The sequence below is a fragment of the Geospiza fortis genome, unplaced genomic scaffold (assembly GCF_000277835.1).
Source record: "Geospiza fortis unplaced genomic scaffold, GeoFor_1.0 scaffold219, whole genome shotgun sequence".
NCBI lineage: Eukaryota > Metazoa > Chordata > Aves > Passeriformes > Thraupidae > Geospiza > Geospiza fortis.
In genome coordinates, this window is record NW_005054376.1 from 1,259,656 (window position 1) to 1,277,280 (window position 17,625).

The 17,625-nt window shown below is 43.3% G+C and overlaps 1 protein-coding gene across 2 annotated transcripts in view; it reads right to left on the bottom strand.

Annotated features, from left to right (window-relative positions):
* Positions 1 to 5,404, bottom strand: part of F13A1 (coagulation factor XIII A chain) — a 61,384-nt gene extending 55,980 nt beyond the window's left edge. The window contains exons 1-2 of one of the 2 annotated variants that reach the window (XM_005424908.2): positions 4,932 to 5,083; positions 3,868 to 4,021 (exon numbers count right to left, since the gene is read on the bottom strand). In XM_005424908.2, the coding sequence (XP_005424965.1) occupies positions 3,868 to 4,015 (148 nt within the window). In that variant the 5' untranslated portion in view covers positions 4,016 to 4,021; positions 4,932 to 5,083. Of the gene's footprint in view, positions 1 to 3,867; positions 4,022 to 4,931; positions 5,084 to 5,333 lie in introns of those variants that run through there. The other variant, XM_031060219.1, reaches the window with a different exon arrangement.
* Between the last annotated feature and the right edge of the window lie 12,221 nt (positions 5,405 to 17,625).

The following is a 17,625-nucleotide window of genomic DNA, read 5'->3' on the forward strand; positions in this document are numbered from 1 at the left end:
CACCAGGCTTCTGGAGTAGCTTCTGTAAAAATCCAGTGCTGATTTTAGCACTGGCTGAGGTTACAGAGATGTCTGTATGAAACATTTTTGCCCAGAAATCATTCCCATTACCCCTATGAGAAGTAGGGCATATCTTCACCTCCCTCCTTGCAAAACTTACCAATGCTCTTTCAAAAATGCTGACAAACTCACAATTGAATTACACAAGGCAAGAATTTTCTGTACAGGGGTAAAGCAGGGACAGGAGAGAATCTCTCCCCTTATATCTTTCAAACCCATTTGGGCCGAAAGCACTACATTTAAAAGTTGGGTATTTTGGGGTTCTGTGAATATCAACAAGAAACTGGCTCAGCTTCTCCCTCATTCCAAGGAGGCATAAAAACAGAGCTGAAGTTTTGTTTTGTTTTCATCTCCTGTTTTGCAATAAAACAGGAGATGGGGGCAATAGTGACCCCACCCTTCCTCTGCATGTTAGCCCCTTCAAGGAACTGCAAAGTTAAGCCACCCTGGGCTTTCAGTTCAACATTTGCTTCATTTTATCGCAGGACTTTACACAGCTCCTGTCAGAACACAGCCATCCACATCTGCAAAAAACACATTTCATTTTTAGGCTCAGTGTTAAAATTTACGTGTAGCTTGCCAGATGAAGATAACCCATGGCTGAGCCTGTGCTAATCACAGTAATGGTAATTATGAAGAGCAAAACATGAGCAGGGTAATAGGATGTGCTAAGACCAGCACCAGGGTGTGATCCAAAGGAAAGCTCCACGCAAGGCCAAGCTGTGAGGGACAGGTGGCAAGTTGAGGACTCCTTTGAAGTCAGGCACATGAGGGTTTGCCTGTAGCCTGGTCTGTTGTTCAGTGCAAGCAGGTTTGCTGCACGAGAGGCAACAGTGCGATGCCTTCTTAAAGCCTGCGTAATGTTAAGCTTGCAGGGCAATAAATGAGCACAGAGCTGAGCATTTTTTCAAATAAAAAGAATAGCCTCCAAACATCAGGTTTCCTCAGACAACCAGAGAGGAAGGGCTTTGAATTACTACAAAAAATGGTGTGAATTTCCAAAGGAAGTGCCCATCACTCCGCTAGCAGGGGAAACACAAATGCCTGGCGACTCGCCGGACTCTGCAAGGGTGAGCGGAATGACAGGGCTGTGGCCTCCCACCGAGCCCACTCACGACACACTGTGGTGAGGTGAGCTGGCCGGGACGAGCCGGGGGGAGGACACGGCACAGGGATGTTCCCGAAGCCACAGGCTTCTTGCTGAAGAAGCGCTCCGTGCCTCTCATGAGCATCTCCCGCCGCAGCTCCCGCAGCAGGCAGCGCCCTGACCGCGCTGGGGACGCAGCCGGGGCCGCGCTCGCTCCGGCTGTGATTCAGCGCAGTCGAAGTGGGTGTCAGCAGAGAGCTAGGCAAGCACAGGGTCTTACCTCATCCCAGAGTAGTAGCTAAAATAGGTCAAGTGAATCACACCCTAAAAATGCCTGTTTTTCTCTGTTGGCTGTCAAGGGAAACGAGGGTGACTAGCTCAGCTGTAGACTCCTACACTGCACAGATCAAGGGCAGAATTCTGTTAAATTTAGGCATCTAAATGATGTGAGCCTGGTATGTAACAACTTATTATGGCCAGCTGATGGCTGGTTGCTGCAGCCAGTGGAGCTGAGAGAAGGATACAGATCACCATGGAACTGACATTCAGTGACTCTCCAGACAGCCTGTGCCCTCACCTCCACTCACTGGATGGCTCCGTTTTGACTACAGTCTGACACAGGTGTTTAGATGTTTATATCAGGTGTCCAAAGGCTAGAAAACACCTCCATTGTAACAGCAGAGATAAAAGCATTTGCATGCTTTTTTTTCACTGTGTTATGGCAACGAAATCTGGGAACTACCACAGAAAAATCTGGACAGCCCAGAAGCGTAGGGGTGTGCAGAAGAAGGGGAAAGTGTCACAAGCAGCTCTCTGCTAGGATGTGCTCCCAGCTCTAGGGTCTCATCACACTGTGCTGCTCCTACTCTGCCCATGGACAACCATTTTATCCCCCAAGCACAACACTGGGAGCATTCTGGGGCAAGCTCAGCTCCTGAATGGTCAGGTCGAGCTCCATGGGGCAAGAAACCTTTAACATGCTCTGACAGGTGACTTAAGCACCCTGCCCCAAACAGTATGTCCAGAGACCACACATGTATCAGCTGATACCACAGGCTTAGATCACAGCTGATGTGCACCAAAACAGAAATACTGCTACAGTCCCTTCAGGGACCCCTCAGGTCACCCCTTGGATATTTTGGCTACAAGCATTGGAGAGAATTGCACTGCAGAGATGATCCAGCTGTATGAAGAGTTTTGCTGTAATGCACAGATTTATTTTTCGGCCATATCAGTCCCATAGCCAGGTTTACCCAATGGTCACAAACTCTTGCTTTGGACAAGGGATGTTCTTCTCAACAACAGCATCACCTTAAGGACATGTTGGGCTCCTTCCTCAACTCACTTGACCCAGCATTCCTAAGTTTCCACTGCATTTCTGAAAAGCAGGAGGCTGCCGCCCACATGCACCACATTTCATTCAGAGACTGATGTGAAGCACATCAAAAAGCAACAGGAATCTTTCTCTTGGTACTGGTGGGCTTTAGCTACAGGCTGCATTCCTTCTAAGGTATCCCACAGTAATACATCTCCAGTTTCTGTGAGAGTGTTGCGTTTGAAACAGTGTCTAGCTGGGACCTGCACTGCATTGCATTTGACAATTTAAACAATCACACTTGCCCCAGAGCTACAGTGTTGTCAGAATAGGTTCAAGCAAAATTTGTGCAGTCTTAACATGCCAGTTGGTTTGCTCAGGCATTTTTTTAAAACTAAATGCTTTGAAAAGAAATGTGTGTGTATTAAGATGGGGGTAGGGAGGGGTGTGTGGGGCGGGGAGTGTGGTTAAGGCACATGATTAGGATACAGAAATAATGCTTTGCAACTTGTCACTTAAAATCTCTTTGCCTGTTTCCCAATGTGTGAAATTCAGTAATTAATTCTTGTCCACATTTATTAAGCACTCCTTCAACTCTGGATGAAAAGTCCCCTATGAGCATTAAGTAGTATTACATCCAGCTACTCTGAGCTGCCACATTCAACAACTTCTGCTGTTCAATTCAAATAGGCAAAAAATTTAACATAATTTCATTAATGAGACATTCAGAATTTAATCCTGTTTTCTTTTAAACCAGATCTTACATATGTTTTATTTCTAGTTGACCCAAAGAGCCGACACTGGGAACATACTTTGATTTGTCTATTCTCTACCATCATATTGTTTTGTTTCCCCAGCCAAATGATTGAAACACTTTTCACAGGAGAATAAAAAATCATATGGGTATTCCTTTTAGTCTCATGGTGTTTTTTGTGAGTGAGCTGAACATATATAGCAAAAGTTTTCCCTGCCAGACAACATTTTGCAGCAGTTTCACAGGCAGATTAAGGCCACATAAATGAAACAGGCCATTAAGAGAACAGACTCCTTCTGGCCCTACACTCCAATGTTACCACAGACATGCCTGAAGCCAGTAGGTTCTTAAAGTGATTCTGTGATTGTGATCAAACTGGAAAAAACCCATTCTTGCCTTTTTTTAACCAGTCCCACAGTTCAAGCTGATAACTGGTCACCCAGCTTCTTTACTCCTCACTTTCCATACCCATAACCCATGCTAACACTTCCATACACACAGGTGGTTTCAGTAAGTTTTCCTATGAACAGCAAGCAAAACTGTCTGAATTGGAAATATGTAAGGAAAAGGTCGTTTGGGTTTAGTTCACAGACCTGTGCTAAGAGTATGGAAGATGTAAAAATAGATTTACAGCTTAATTGTACACTGTACCTCTGGGATTAAATCCTCTAGGTATCAATCCAAAAGCTTCCATCTCAGGAACCTCATTTTCTTCATCATTGGAGTAGTTTGGTGGGATGGCTCTTCTCCCATTCAAAGGAAGTTTATTCTCCTCATTGGTGCTCATTGTTTCAGACATCCTGTGCTAAAAAGAGTTATAATAGCATGAAAGAAGGAGCTCAAGGAAAAAGCAAGCGTGAGCTAACATGGCACGTGCAAGATGGGAGAAGCCAAAAGCAATGTGGGGTGCCAGTGAGCTACACAGTTTGAGACTTACATAAATAAAACCTGAGAGGCAGAAAACATCAGTCTAATGATAAGTACAGCTCTCTAAGGATTGGAAGGCATTTTGTGTTCATCAAAACACATGAATAAGAGAAGAAGGAGGGGGTGGGAGAAGGAGAGGGAAGTCTAACACAGAAGTATTTGCCTAGGAGAAGCAGGGCACTAAAAACATTAGGAAGTTTCAGGTAAAAGACCTGGAAAATCTTTCACTCTCTCATCCTCCATAAAAGCATTATTGAATCCAAAATAGCAAATTATATTTTCAGAAAGTGCATCACACACTACCTCTCCCTAATAAAAATGACATTATAAGTCATGCTGCAATCAAGCCAAATATTACAGCCTACAACAGCCTGTGGATAAGCGGAGAACTGTATTTTTGTCCCTATGCACACAAACACCCAATATCTACAGGGCTAACTCCTGCACCCAGACAATCCACTTTTGAGAAAAAGAGGGGGAGGGGGGAAGAGAGAGGGGGGTAAAGGGGAAAAAAGGAAAAGAAAAAAGCACTTATCCACTTATTTCTTTCCCACTAATGTCCTTAAGGGAAATCTTAGATGTAGGCTGATCAGAGACTGAAAACTGCTTTCACATCTATTTCAGTGTAAGCATGTAGCAGTGAAAAAGCCATGCAGCCCTTCTAAGAAAATATTAATGACTGAGAAGAAAACTTCTTCCCAAAGCCCCTGAAAACAGCAATTTAAAACATAGCAATTATTTAATAGAAGTAAGCTCTAAAAGGAAGTTTTTTCAGTTATCAAGGGTACCTTCTTTTCAGATAGTCTTTTTTTCCTTCTCCCTTGCAGAATTTCTGCAGCACAATAGAATCAGGGAAAATGCTGGGGGCTTTTAAGTAACCTCTGTACATCCTCCTCCTTCCTGTTGCAATAGGACAATGCTGAAAGGGTTGCCAAGCCCTCCCAGCACCACCTTGGAGGATCTGCCACCACAGCTGGCATGCCTTTTCTTCCTCCCTCCCCCTCCCTGCCTTTCTTACCCCAACTCTGCTCACCAGGAGCATTTCAGGGTGTTTGTGGAAGGAAAACAACTTTGGCATTGAAGTTTCAGTTCTTTTTGAGACCAAGTAGGAGTACTTATGGCATGAAAGCATATGAAATGGGAGACTGGAGGGATTTTCTGAGGCACACAGTCTAAGAAGCCATGCTTACCATGTTGCCAGACTTTGGTGGTGTCTCTGCCTCAGGGAGCCTGTGATGCAGCTTCAGGTGCTGGTTTTCAGGAGTCCTCCCAGGCAGACACAGTGATGGTTCCCCTGCTAGGTCCTCACAGCAGTCCTTTCAGAGGACTGCAGGACACTGGAGAGCTCATTGGCAGCCCAGCTTTTTCTAGAGACCTTGTGCTGTCCAGGACAATGAAGGTGTTTTGCATCACACAGCTATATTTGGGTCAAATGACTTTCAGCTCTTGCCCATGATGAACTGTGGATCACCTGACAGGTCTGGGGCTGCACCTTCTGGGAGCTTTTTAGCTTCATGTCAACTTTCTTCAGTTTCCAGCCCTTTAAGGTAGCTGGAGACTCTGTGACACCTCCTCTGTCACACATAACTCAACAGGCCAGTGGAGTTCCATGGAGAAAAAGCAATGGACAGGGAGGAATTCAGGCCTGTGTTCTGCCAGCTGCTCCTGTTTGGCAGTAGAGGTAGAAACCACCTACTGAGAACATGCATGGGCAGTGGAGAGCCCCTCTTGCACACACAGCATCCACCAAGGGCATTCACTTTCCTCTGCATCTGCAGGGCAGATGAAGGAACAAGGAGACACAGTGAAGACAACTCTACTGTCTTTCAGACAGCTGTGACTTCCAGCCCCACAGCACCAGAGAATTCTCAAACCTCCAATGGCTAAATACCACTGAAGTGAAGTCAGGGGGCAGAAAAGGAGAGAATACCTCACATGGGAAGCAGCAAGTAAATCATCTGGAAGACAGGACTCCTATCCTACCTCCCTGGGGATTTCCCTGCCACAGCATGGTAGTTCCACAGAGGTCAGGACACATGCAGAGTGTGAGTCAGAGATCCAAGCTGGGCACCTGGGAGCAGCATGACGGCACCAGTAGGTGGGATAAGGAGCTTGCTAGGGCTGGCTGACAAGGCACAGCATGGGGCTGCAGCAGTTTTGGGGGCAGCCTGGTTACCTGCCCACAAGTGTTGCACTATGCTTTCTCACAGCTGAAGGGTATGAGAAGACTGCTGAACACTGTTTGGCTTGTAGCACAGAAAGCCACCTGGCTGGAGGACTCCCCTTCCCTTGTCCTGCTCCCCCAGGAGTGCAAGCACCCTCAGGGGACAGATCTGATCCCATCACACACATCCTGAGCTGCAATTGCTATTGACTTGCTTTTACACAGATGGGCTCCGTGGTAACCATCTGGAGGGCAAGCAGCACCCCTGGCACTGGGGAACACAATGAGCTCTCTGGGGGAGGAGGCTGGTTGCCAATTTTCCTTTCTTGTCTTTTTTTTTTTTCCCTTTTTTTTCCCCCTAGCATCCGCATTTCTATGTGACGTGTTGTGCTTTGTGCCTCTCTCTCCCACTTCCAGCCAGCACTTCAGTTCCCAAAATTGCAGCTGCTGTGATGATGTTACAAAAACTGATATAAATATTGCCTCGGTGCCATGCCTGCTGGAGGCCTGCAACACAAACAAGAAACACCGTCTCCCAAGGAAGTCATGTGCTTCCCCAAGTGGCTGCGGTGCTGTCAGAGCCAGGAGGAAAACTTTCCGTCAGAGCCAGGGCTGAAGCGAGAGGCTGCAGCAGAGCGGCTCCCTGCGTTCCAGCCACAGTGCCTGAGCAGGCAGCGCTTGCAGATGTCTCTCCCTGCCCAGGCACGTCACCTTGGGGCTTTCAGCAGAAGCCACCGACCACGCACAAAGTGGGGAGGCCAAAGTTTTTGGTGGCAGCGGCAGGAGTGGGACTTTGCATCCAGGGAGAGCAATGTTTTGCACGTTGTGATTTATTTATTTTGTGGGGAGAGATGTAAATTCGTGCTTATGACAGCTCCAGATGGCAGGTATTTTCTCATTACCTTGACTTCTTAGCATTTGCTATCCTTGGCCTATTAGACTGCATTGGCCTTAATTTCACTTCCGTGGTTCCAACCTACTGACGTCAGGGCTGATGCAGGAGGGGGTATGGAAAACACAAAGCCTTGATTTTCCTGTAGGGTATTATGTTTAATGAATGATGCACTGGGATGACCGCTGGAAGAGTGCTCACTTCTGCACAGCACCCTGTGGGGAACTGTGAGCCCAAATCCGTTTCTCAGAGCAGCCTTCAGATGCTTGTGGCCTTTGCCAAAGAGCTTTGCAGCCACAGGCACCCTTCCCACAGTAATAGACTTTGGATGATGGACAGCCCTTCCTCTCCAACCCCACAGAAAAGCCCTTAAATGGCTGCAAAGCTTGCACCATAAAGGGTTATCTAAAATGTACTTTCCTGTTGTTGCCAGAGCCAGAGTTGTTCTGTTCCAAGTCCTCCCATGCCAGACAAGAGTTTGTGGGGGGAAAAAACACACAAGTCAGTGAAGCTTTACAGCCAGAGGAGAGGGTGTGCCAAGATCTGTCATAGGCAAACTGATCAACCAGGTGCTCACATAAATGGGTTGCTGTGCTGTGTGCCAGTGACTAGATGGGAGGGATGTTTTGCCTGCTGTAGCTACACCAAGCACTCCTCAGGAGCAGCTGAGCCTTGTAAAGCTTTCCAACAGGATGGTTTCATTTCTTCTTCTTTTTTTTAAATAGCACTCCCATGCCATTTGCAGCATAGATGGATGTGTGGATGCACTGGAACATTATACTACAGCATGTGCACAAGAGTACTTGCCAGGACATCACCCTCAAGAAACCAGACTCTCAACTCTGGCCTTCTATACATAATAACACAACTGTGCCTCTCTCTTGTCGTCTCACAGCTTTACGTAGGAACCTGCGCTCTTCCTTAGATGATCAAGTCTTGTCTTCCCCCTTCCTCTGCATCAGTATTTGTCTCCCAGGAATTCGCCTTCCTCCTCCTGTGATGCTCTGCCTCACTAAGGCTGCAGGCAGAGTAGAGCAGATCCTAGAAGAAAAAAACCCAAACTAATAAAAATGTTATTTTTAAACAGAAGGAAATTTCAGAAATCTTCATTTGGTGTTTTTGTTTGCATATTTTGCTTTGGATTTTAAAAAAAAACAAACCCAGTTACAATATCTGTCTGTGTGTAACAGCAGCCCTGGTTACCACACACAGAGGAATATATTTTAAGTTAATGCTGAAAACTCAGAAGGCCCAACTCTGAAACATGGTATGTGTACACATGTCTGTATGTGTGAAAGAGGGGCAGAGGCAGAGAGAGATAAAATGGCAGCTCTTCAGATGGTAGAACATTTGGAAGGGGATATAGGGCCAGTGTTCAAAAGATATTGTTGAAAATGTTTCTGTTACAGGAAGAAAAATACCATAGATGTATATATTCATACACATATTCTGCTAGAAAAACATGGCTTGGGAAATTTTACTCTTCTCTGGGAAATTGTTGTTCCAAATGGAAAGCTTAAATTCAAACTGTAGATCTTTACAAGCATCTACATCTGTGCTGGCCATCTTAGGCTCCCTTTATCCTCCGCACAGATCTAGTCTAGGCAGTGATTCATCTCCTCCTACAGCAGACATGTAAATAGGTCAGATGAATCATGGCCTAAAAGTGCCTGCTCCCTGTATTGACTGCAAAGGGAGCTTGGGGTGATGGGTTTTGCCATATGTGTCTACACTGCTGATGTCTGCAGTGAGGGCAGATATATCCAAGGCTAGGTACAAAAACAGAAAAATATTTTATTTTGGTTTTGAGGCCTGACTTTCAAGTGCTAAATTATTCTTTACTTTTATGGAAATACTGCTGCAAGTCACTATCAGTGATACATAGTGTATCATTCAATACATATTTTTTTCTATCAGAATATGTGTCTGCCACTGCCAATTATATAATATGTATTTCTTACAGTAAGTGTCAGATTACAGTAAAGCAGATACAAGCTTGGGAAAACACATACATCTTCTTATACTCATTTGTGAAGCTGTTCTGTTTCTTCAAACAGAAATATAACCATACCATGTAGTAACTTCAGCAAAATATATAATATAATATATGAACATAGAATCCAGGTTCCCACTCCTATTCTTATTCACATCTAAATCCAAAGAATTCTGTTGTTGGATACTAGAAACTGCCCTAGTTTCTTACAGGAAGAGTAAGAGAGGAGCCAAGCAAGGGCAGAGGGGGTTGTCATAAGGGTCAATATTCACAGTCTCCAGCTAAATTTATGTTTTGCTGTAGTTGAGGCTTTAAAAGATGAAAGAACATCTCTCAAATACGGGATTAGACAACCTCTTTGCCGGCCAGCTGACCCAGAAGCTGACAGGGACACAAAGACTGTGAACCTCAGATATTTATTTCAACCCCAAAAGAAAAGGGCAAGACATCCAAACAAAGCCATAACTACCTAGAGACTTAAGCAGGAAAGGCCATTTTAGATGAAACATTTGTCTGAATAAAATTCACCACAGGTGCCATATGCCTTGACCACAGAAAGTTTCCTCTCTAAAGCAATTGTTTCAGTCTTCTTAAGCCCCCCTAACCAAATAAGCCTTTGGCTTGGGGATCAACCTTACCTGATCTATCAGGCAATGAGGCTGAGATAAGAGATTGTAACTTGAAGAGCAGGGGAACCAGAGAAGAACAGAATATGATTCCCATTCATAGCCTATTTCCAGATATCTACTCCCTTTTGGACAACCACTATATCTAGACATAGGCAGAACAAGCAATATGTTCAGTCTCGTAAGACTTTGTCTATCATTCTTGCTATATACTCACAGAGCTGCTTGAATCTTTCCCAGGGTCTCCTTACAGTGAAAGCTGATTCCACAATACTGAAACTTTTTCGAGAAAATGACAACTGATTATGGGAATATAGTTAGCAAGAAGTTACCAAAACACGCTTAGCTATAATTTGCAAATTTTAGCTTTTAAGTTTAAAGCCAGGCTGCAGTCCTCAGCTAGTGGGATGTCCATGGCAGAGCAGGCTTGAAGGTAACATTAAAGTTCCTGCAAAGACCCAGCTTGACTTTAGGTAGCTGCAGCTTAGTTCTGCATCCTGGCTGGCTGCAGCCCTCAGCTCCAGAGGGGCTCAGTTATCAGATGAAAATGATGGTGCTGTGCCCAAACTACCATGGTTCCTGGACAGTATGAACTCACCTTGGATACATCAAAGGCAGAACCAACAAGCCAAGGAAAACCCAAACCACCTACAAGCAGAAGTAAAGAGTCTGTGCCCTGCATTTCTGAAGCACTTGCAGCAAAGACCTGGTACAAGACACTTGAGATGTCCCTACCTAAATCCAGTTGGACTGAGCGGGGTTTAGTAGGTCCAGGTCTACTTTGTGCACAGATGAACATCCTTGTTTTACTGCTCAGCTGAGAAGCGTGTTCACAGAATATTGCATCTCAGCCAAGAAGCTAGACCAGATCACAGCTCTTTTCCGTATCCAGGGGGTGGTAATACACAACCCAGGCAATCTCTGCATGCTTAGTTAACAGTTGCTTCTAATTAATTAAGTAACATATGTGGACATGCAATATTTCAATCTTAATGTCTCAAATAATTTCAACATTACTGACACACAATGTTTCAAGTACACTCAATTACAAGGTTTCTGGAATTAAAGATGTCCTAAATTTCATTAAAAGATAAAACTTCCTGTTCCAATTCAGAACAAAAGTACATTTTAAAATGCCTGAATGTCTTGTAGAACAGCTTTTCTTCGTAATACAAACACAGATGTAGCGTGTAGGCCAAACACAACAAAACACTTAAGCACATCTTAACTTCAGTCATGTAATTCCATCTTCAGGCATGTGCCTAAATCCTGTAATGGGCTCAACTCAACCAAACCAAGGCTGTACAATATCTGTTTGTACAGAAACACTTAAGCTGCCTGTTGATGTAGCATTTCTGCAACATGAAGTTGCAGTTTAACATGTTCCTACTGCAATTGCTTTTTGACTATTTCAAAGATGGTTGCCAGAGAGGGGCGTTGATTCATTTTTCAGTCCCAAGACTGACCTTATCTCTGTGCAAATGAGCTGAGTAATTATTTATTCAAGGAAATGTGCAATCTTTTGAGAAATGGGTTCAAATGTGGGTTGTAAATCATTGCAACTAGTTGGTTTGTTAATGGCAGATGTTCTGGAGGGAAAAGGGAAATCGAAAGGATGAATCATTATCCAGATGAAGTTCAAAAGCAATTCAAAATTCATTTCATAATCACAGATGTGTGCCAAATAAAGCCATCCAGGACAAGCTGCAGGCTTTGATTTTTGTGAAGTCTGCAAGTTCTTTCCTTTGCTATTCCCACTATAATGTTTGGAGTGTGGCTAAAAATAATAAATAAATAAAAAAGTTAGAAGAAATTATTGCCTTCTAAATGCTCCATATACCTGTCTCTTTCTACAGTGTTGTGCTGCATCCACAAAATTACTGTCAATGTGCACAGTGGAATACAAATACTTTTCCCTTTGGGCTTGTAGTGAGCTCATGGTTGGAATAAAGATAAAAGTCAGAGCAGCTGGGAGTGCATCAGGACTGCAACTCCAGCATGCACCCACAGCATGGTCCCTGGCCCCTCAGCTGAAGAACCCTATGTTACAAAGAGCAGGCATGCACAGTTTTTCTGTTACATGTCCAGACTCTCTATAAATCCTGTCAGGGCTGAACAAAGTCCAAGGTAAAAACTATGGTCAACAGGTGCTCTCTCCTTTTGTGGCTTATCAATTCTCTCACACAATTCCATCTCTGGCGGTGTTCCCCTAACAGATCAACCCTACAGAGTTTTAGTTGTGCTGTTTAGGCTGTGAGCCTGCAAGAAGGCATGTAAGGACAAAGCTCTGCAGGCAGATATCTTGTCCTTGGTCTCTCTCTTGTCTCTGGCCCATCCCTCTCAGCTGTAATCTTCACAGACTTTTGCAGCTACCATAGGAATGGTATGATCTTTCACTCTTTTCCTTTCAAGCCCTTTTCTTCAACAGTCTTGCACTGCTTTTGATTTGCTTTCAAAACGTTAATGGCTGGTTGCTGGGGGAGCATTTACTGCTTCACTAATAGATTGGAAACTCATCCAGAAAGCGGCAGTGCAAACAAAACAGGAATTGATGTATCTTTTACATTAAATGATCGTATTTTCAGAAAGACCCTTGGAATTCAGAATCTTCAGACTTGTAAAATATTATAGGTTGTTCAACTGATTCAAAAAGAAAGGGCTTACTGGCTGTTGTTGAGATGTCTTCACCCAAGTGCATTGTTTGCCTCGGATTCCTCCTGAGGCTCTGTAGTTCCTGTAACTTACACAAATAATTCCTTAGAGATGTGCATGAAACAGAAGCATAAAAAGCATGTGAGTGAATATAAGAAAAGCAGTGATAAAGTTAGGTTGAATAAGTAGCCAATAGATTTTCCAGTAAGAGCATAAACATACTACAAAGGCATCCATTGGAATACATAGGTGGAAACGAGTTCTTTTAAAGCCCTGTCCCTTAAAATGGTCCATGTCACCATCTTTCAGCCTGCTTTCCCACCTCTCTCTTGCAAGTCAGACAGATAATCAATGAACAGAAAAAAAATCATAACAACATAGGGGTTTCTAGTAAAGGATAATGAGAATCAAGTAACTTGAACAAATGGGTTTAGAATGACCAATAAGCTGAATTTCTTTGCATTATACCACAATAAATTTTTACCAAGATCATGCATTCACTAAAAGCAAAGTTGATTTGTGGACCTCTGAAGGAAAAAGCTGGGATAAGTAAGCAAATTTTTCAACTTTTCCCATTGGAAGGGACAATGTCTTACTAATACTTCTGTACCTGCTGACAGTCAGTGCTCAAATGTTGAACCTCTAGCTCACTGACATTACATTTCCTGTTGCATTCAATGGCAAATATAATTCCTTATGCCTGTTACTTGAAAAGTCATTAATGTCTCTTTTAAAAATGTATCTCAAAATAAAATACTTGATTTATGGGTTTAAAAATTATGAAAACCCTTGGAACGTGTAGAGAGGCCAGTGTTGCAAGTGTTATCTAATGAACATGACTCTAAGGTCATGTTTATTCTCACAAATACCACAGCTTTTCACAAAGGCAACAGAAATATGCATGTAAAGCTTCAGCAGTAACGCAAATTATGATCTAAACTCACAGTAGCCATGATATCTTTTAGAATGAACTCCTATCAGAACTCCTCATCTTCACAGCTCTGAAGGCTGCAAACATTACACCTTTTCATGACTTTAACCATACCAAAAAAAGAAGTGCCATCTCACTGTAATAATGCTGTCTTAATTATGTACAATACTTAGCACTAGTTTTACACCAGATGAGTCATAGTAGAAGCTTGTACTTTACTGTTTGACTAAATCCCACAGAAGTTAGAAGTCCCTGCAGTGAGTGCTTACCAGCTTGTGCTTAGCTCTTTTCTCAGACCATGTCTGCTGAATCCTTTGGGGAAGGCTGGTTTGAAGGGTGCTGCACTAGGATGAGCAGACCCTGTGGCTGGAAATAGGTCTTGGAGTCAGTGAGAACATGCCAGAGAAATGTCTTCAAAGCTGCTCAGGTGTCTCTGCTTCTCCAGTCATGTCCATTTTAGTTGACTGGGATTCTAAAAATGATAGACCTGGGTTTCATACCTTTTTTTAAAAAGCAGTTTATCCTCTGAGTAGAAAGGTGTTAATTTTTGTCATTTTGTGCTGTTTGTTGTAACAATTAAGATGATGCCAAACAGGCAATTGAAATGCAGTTATTTGTGGAATCCCTCCTCACTTATCTTACACCATCTACTCTTTTACTGCTAAAAATAATCCGATAGAAGCAGATACCTATCATTTCATGAAAAATTGTTACCACTGGGGTTTTCAACAAGACAGCATGATCTGCTGGGCACTTCTTAATTTGTGCAGATTTTTCCTCCTTCCTGAGTTTTGGGGCTTGATGAGATCAGTGAAATTTCCTGGTAGGCACAGGATCTTTTCTCAGGTCCTCTTAAATGCTGATGCCTTGGAGAATACTGGCTACTCTCAAGTCAGATGTTACTTTGACAGTTCAGCTTTCTTCATCTGAGACATGTGAATAATACTCCTTTTGAGCCTTCATAAATGGTGCTGGGAACTTCAAAGGAAAAACACTCTTAGATAGACTAAAAAAAAAAAGTTAAAGAGCAGATGGACTTGTATCTGAATATACTGCAGTCTTCATTCACAGTCAGCAGGAGAGGTAGGTTTCATTAAACATCCCTGTAATGAATGCCCTGCTATGGCAACTTCCAAGAGACTCTTGATTAATTGGAAGAAGCAAAACACTTCATGCTGAAGTAACAGCTGGTTATAGTACTTACCAGTATCAGCTGATAGTCTAAAGACATGCACTTCACCAGGAAGCTTTCACTCCTGCACATTATTTAAATAGAAGTTGTATTTTTGCAAACTTGGTACCTCTAAACTGAAGACTATTACATTTGGCTAGTAGGGTCCTTCTAGTAAACAGTCTGTTTTTTCAAAATCTTACCAAAAATTTTGCCCAGAAGAAACCCCAAGGAGAGGTGTGCATGCCACATTATTGTATGATGCAAAAAGGATGCATCCAAGTGAAAGGACAAAAAATCGTTGTGCTAACAAAAATATTTCATTTCCATTTTAGCCAGGAATGCACTAAATAATGCATCATGGCTCAGCTACTCAAAAGGACACCTTTTGGTCTGCAAACAGCTGCAGCAGCTGTGTTCCTTTGAGACCCTGCTCTGAGCACAGAACAAAGCATGAGAGCTGACAACAAGCCTGGGAGATGCAGGTATGGGACAGGCTTCTGGAGGCCTCCCAGCAGCTACAATTGAGAACCACTGCCAAATTTTCTTTCTCTCCTTTTTTATTTCAATCTCAAATAATCTCCTTCCTTTCCCTCCCTTCCTAAGTAAATTAGTCATATGCAAAATATGAGAAAATTAACAGCCAACTCAGATTTTGACACTATGCAGAGACAAGTATCCATGGAGATTAGGGACCTCCTGTTCATCACTGATTTCCCATCACATTTGACAGGAAGGTACAACAAACAGAATAAACCAGTCCCCAGAAAGGTACTCCATGAGGCCAAGTTTAGCTTAGAGGCTACCAAGTCTGTTATTCCCAAAATATAATGCAGGCAAGACCCACAGCTGCTTCAGATAAATCCCTTATATTTGAGGCTTTCATCCCATAAATCTGGATGGAAGAAATTGGTGGCTTTTAACATATTATCTAATTATCAGGAACTCAGATATGAGTTTTGCAGCTTGAAATAATACCATACATGGTTATACCATACCATGGTTAGACCTTTGTTTGGAGACAGTAATTGTGAAGGGGAAAGAACATCAGTGTCCATAATCATCCAGTTCAGAATCTGTCCTCCTAACAGGTAGGTCAGGGTGGTACAGAATAGATATCCTGATCAGACCCGACTTTGACAGGATGGTGGGGGAAGCAACATGTTGTTCTGGCAGGACTTTTGCAGTTGTATTTTCTGTAGATCTAATCCTGTTCCATTTCCTGAATGCCAAGATGAAAATTGCCTACAGCCAGAATAGTTTTTGTTTCAAATTAAATCAAACTAGCAAGGAGAGAAATAACATCTACAGGAGAAACAAACAAGAGTGTAACTCACTGTAAGGGCTATCTTGCATTGATGCATAGCATTCACTTCTAGACCACAGCCCGGGGAACGCTTTATTTTTAAAGGTTCCACACACAATAACAGAACCATACTGGACGTACATCAAACCATATGTACCACTCATCTTTCCTTACCCAGAAAAACAAACAAATCTTAAAAAGAGATGCAGGGGAAAAAACCTCCACCAACAAACCAAACCAAACCAACTAATGCACAATCATTGAATTAAGTACTAGAATTCCAGTGCTTATGCATTTCTTAGCCCATCCACTAAGATGGGCTAAGAAATGTGCTTTCATCCCCTCCACTCACTCACATATCAAGATTGTACCAGACCTCCACGAAAACCCTCTGAGCTCTGGGATTCCTGTCCTTGATCCTGGGTGATGTAGGATTCATTAACACCAGCTGCCACTGTTAGCTTTTCCCCACTTCAATGGCTCAGTGTCACCACCAACCAGCACAAAACCCATGCCATGTGGCAAGGCCCTGTGGTTAAGCATGCTGCCAGCCCTGGAGCCACAGTGGGCACAGCAAGGTGGCAGCCATCAAAAGACAGAAAAGACAGCAGGGCCCATAGGACTCTTCAAATGAGATTTTTTAAATTTGCACTCAAAAACCAAAAAAGCAGAATACTGCAGAGCAACCAAATTCACCATAAACTGCTCTCTTTACAAGCTGGAGGTAACAGCAGGAGTTTTCAGTCAGCCTGATCAAACTGAAACCTCCTGCTTGCTCATGTGCCTCTCTGGCACTGGCACACGAGGGCCCTGAACAGCATGTCCTACAAGTCAGGGGAGAGCCCCATATGTTTCTGACAGCAGCAGCCATTGTAACCCTTTTCCAGCCATGTTACCATCAGGTATGGGTCGTTACTGGAATTCAGTCTGCATCAGCAGACATAGATGCAACATATACTGGACCCATCATTCTGTAGACATTTCAAATGGAGCCAGGATATCACTGGCATCACTTAGATCATCTGGCCAAGCCCAAGCTGCACTGGCTTACATAAAAAAAGAGTAAAGAAAAGCAAGTCTGTTATCAGTAGGTTTAAATTTGTTCAGCAAGAGCGCACACCTCCTTTGCAAAACATCTGTGAATCTGGAAAGTAGAAAAGGCTAAAGACACAGACCAGTCAAGCACCATTTATTTAAAATGTGTGATCCCAAAAATAATTGAGGATCCTTTCGAGCTAGAAATCCAAGCCAGAAAGTGATAGCAGCCCCCTGGACAGACAACAATCCAGGACCTACAAACAGCTAAATAAGTGCTCATACTAATGGCAAGAGAATGGGAACACACAGCCTTTGCACTCTGTGCCTTTTCTTCTAGTGCTGAAAAGCCATGTGCTCTGGGCTTCCATAAGATGATTTTATAGTCTTTAATGCAGTATGAATTCAGCAAAGCACTTGACATCATTTCAACTGTTCTAAGTCACGTCCTTGGACTGCCTCTAAAAAAGCTGGCCTATCTTCACTGACAGTGTGGGCAGCCTGGTAAAGAGGAGGTTTCCAGCACAGACTCCTGCATAATATGCTTCAATTCAAGCAGTGACAATATTGCTCCTGCCCCCTCACCCTTCCACCCGTGTTCTTCCCCCCTTGGCTAATGACATGTTTTACTTTGGCAGAGCAAGCTATGCCAAATAAGTACAAATAGCTATGAGACTGGAGTAAGAGTGCATCTCTGGGAGAAGAGAAGCCC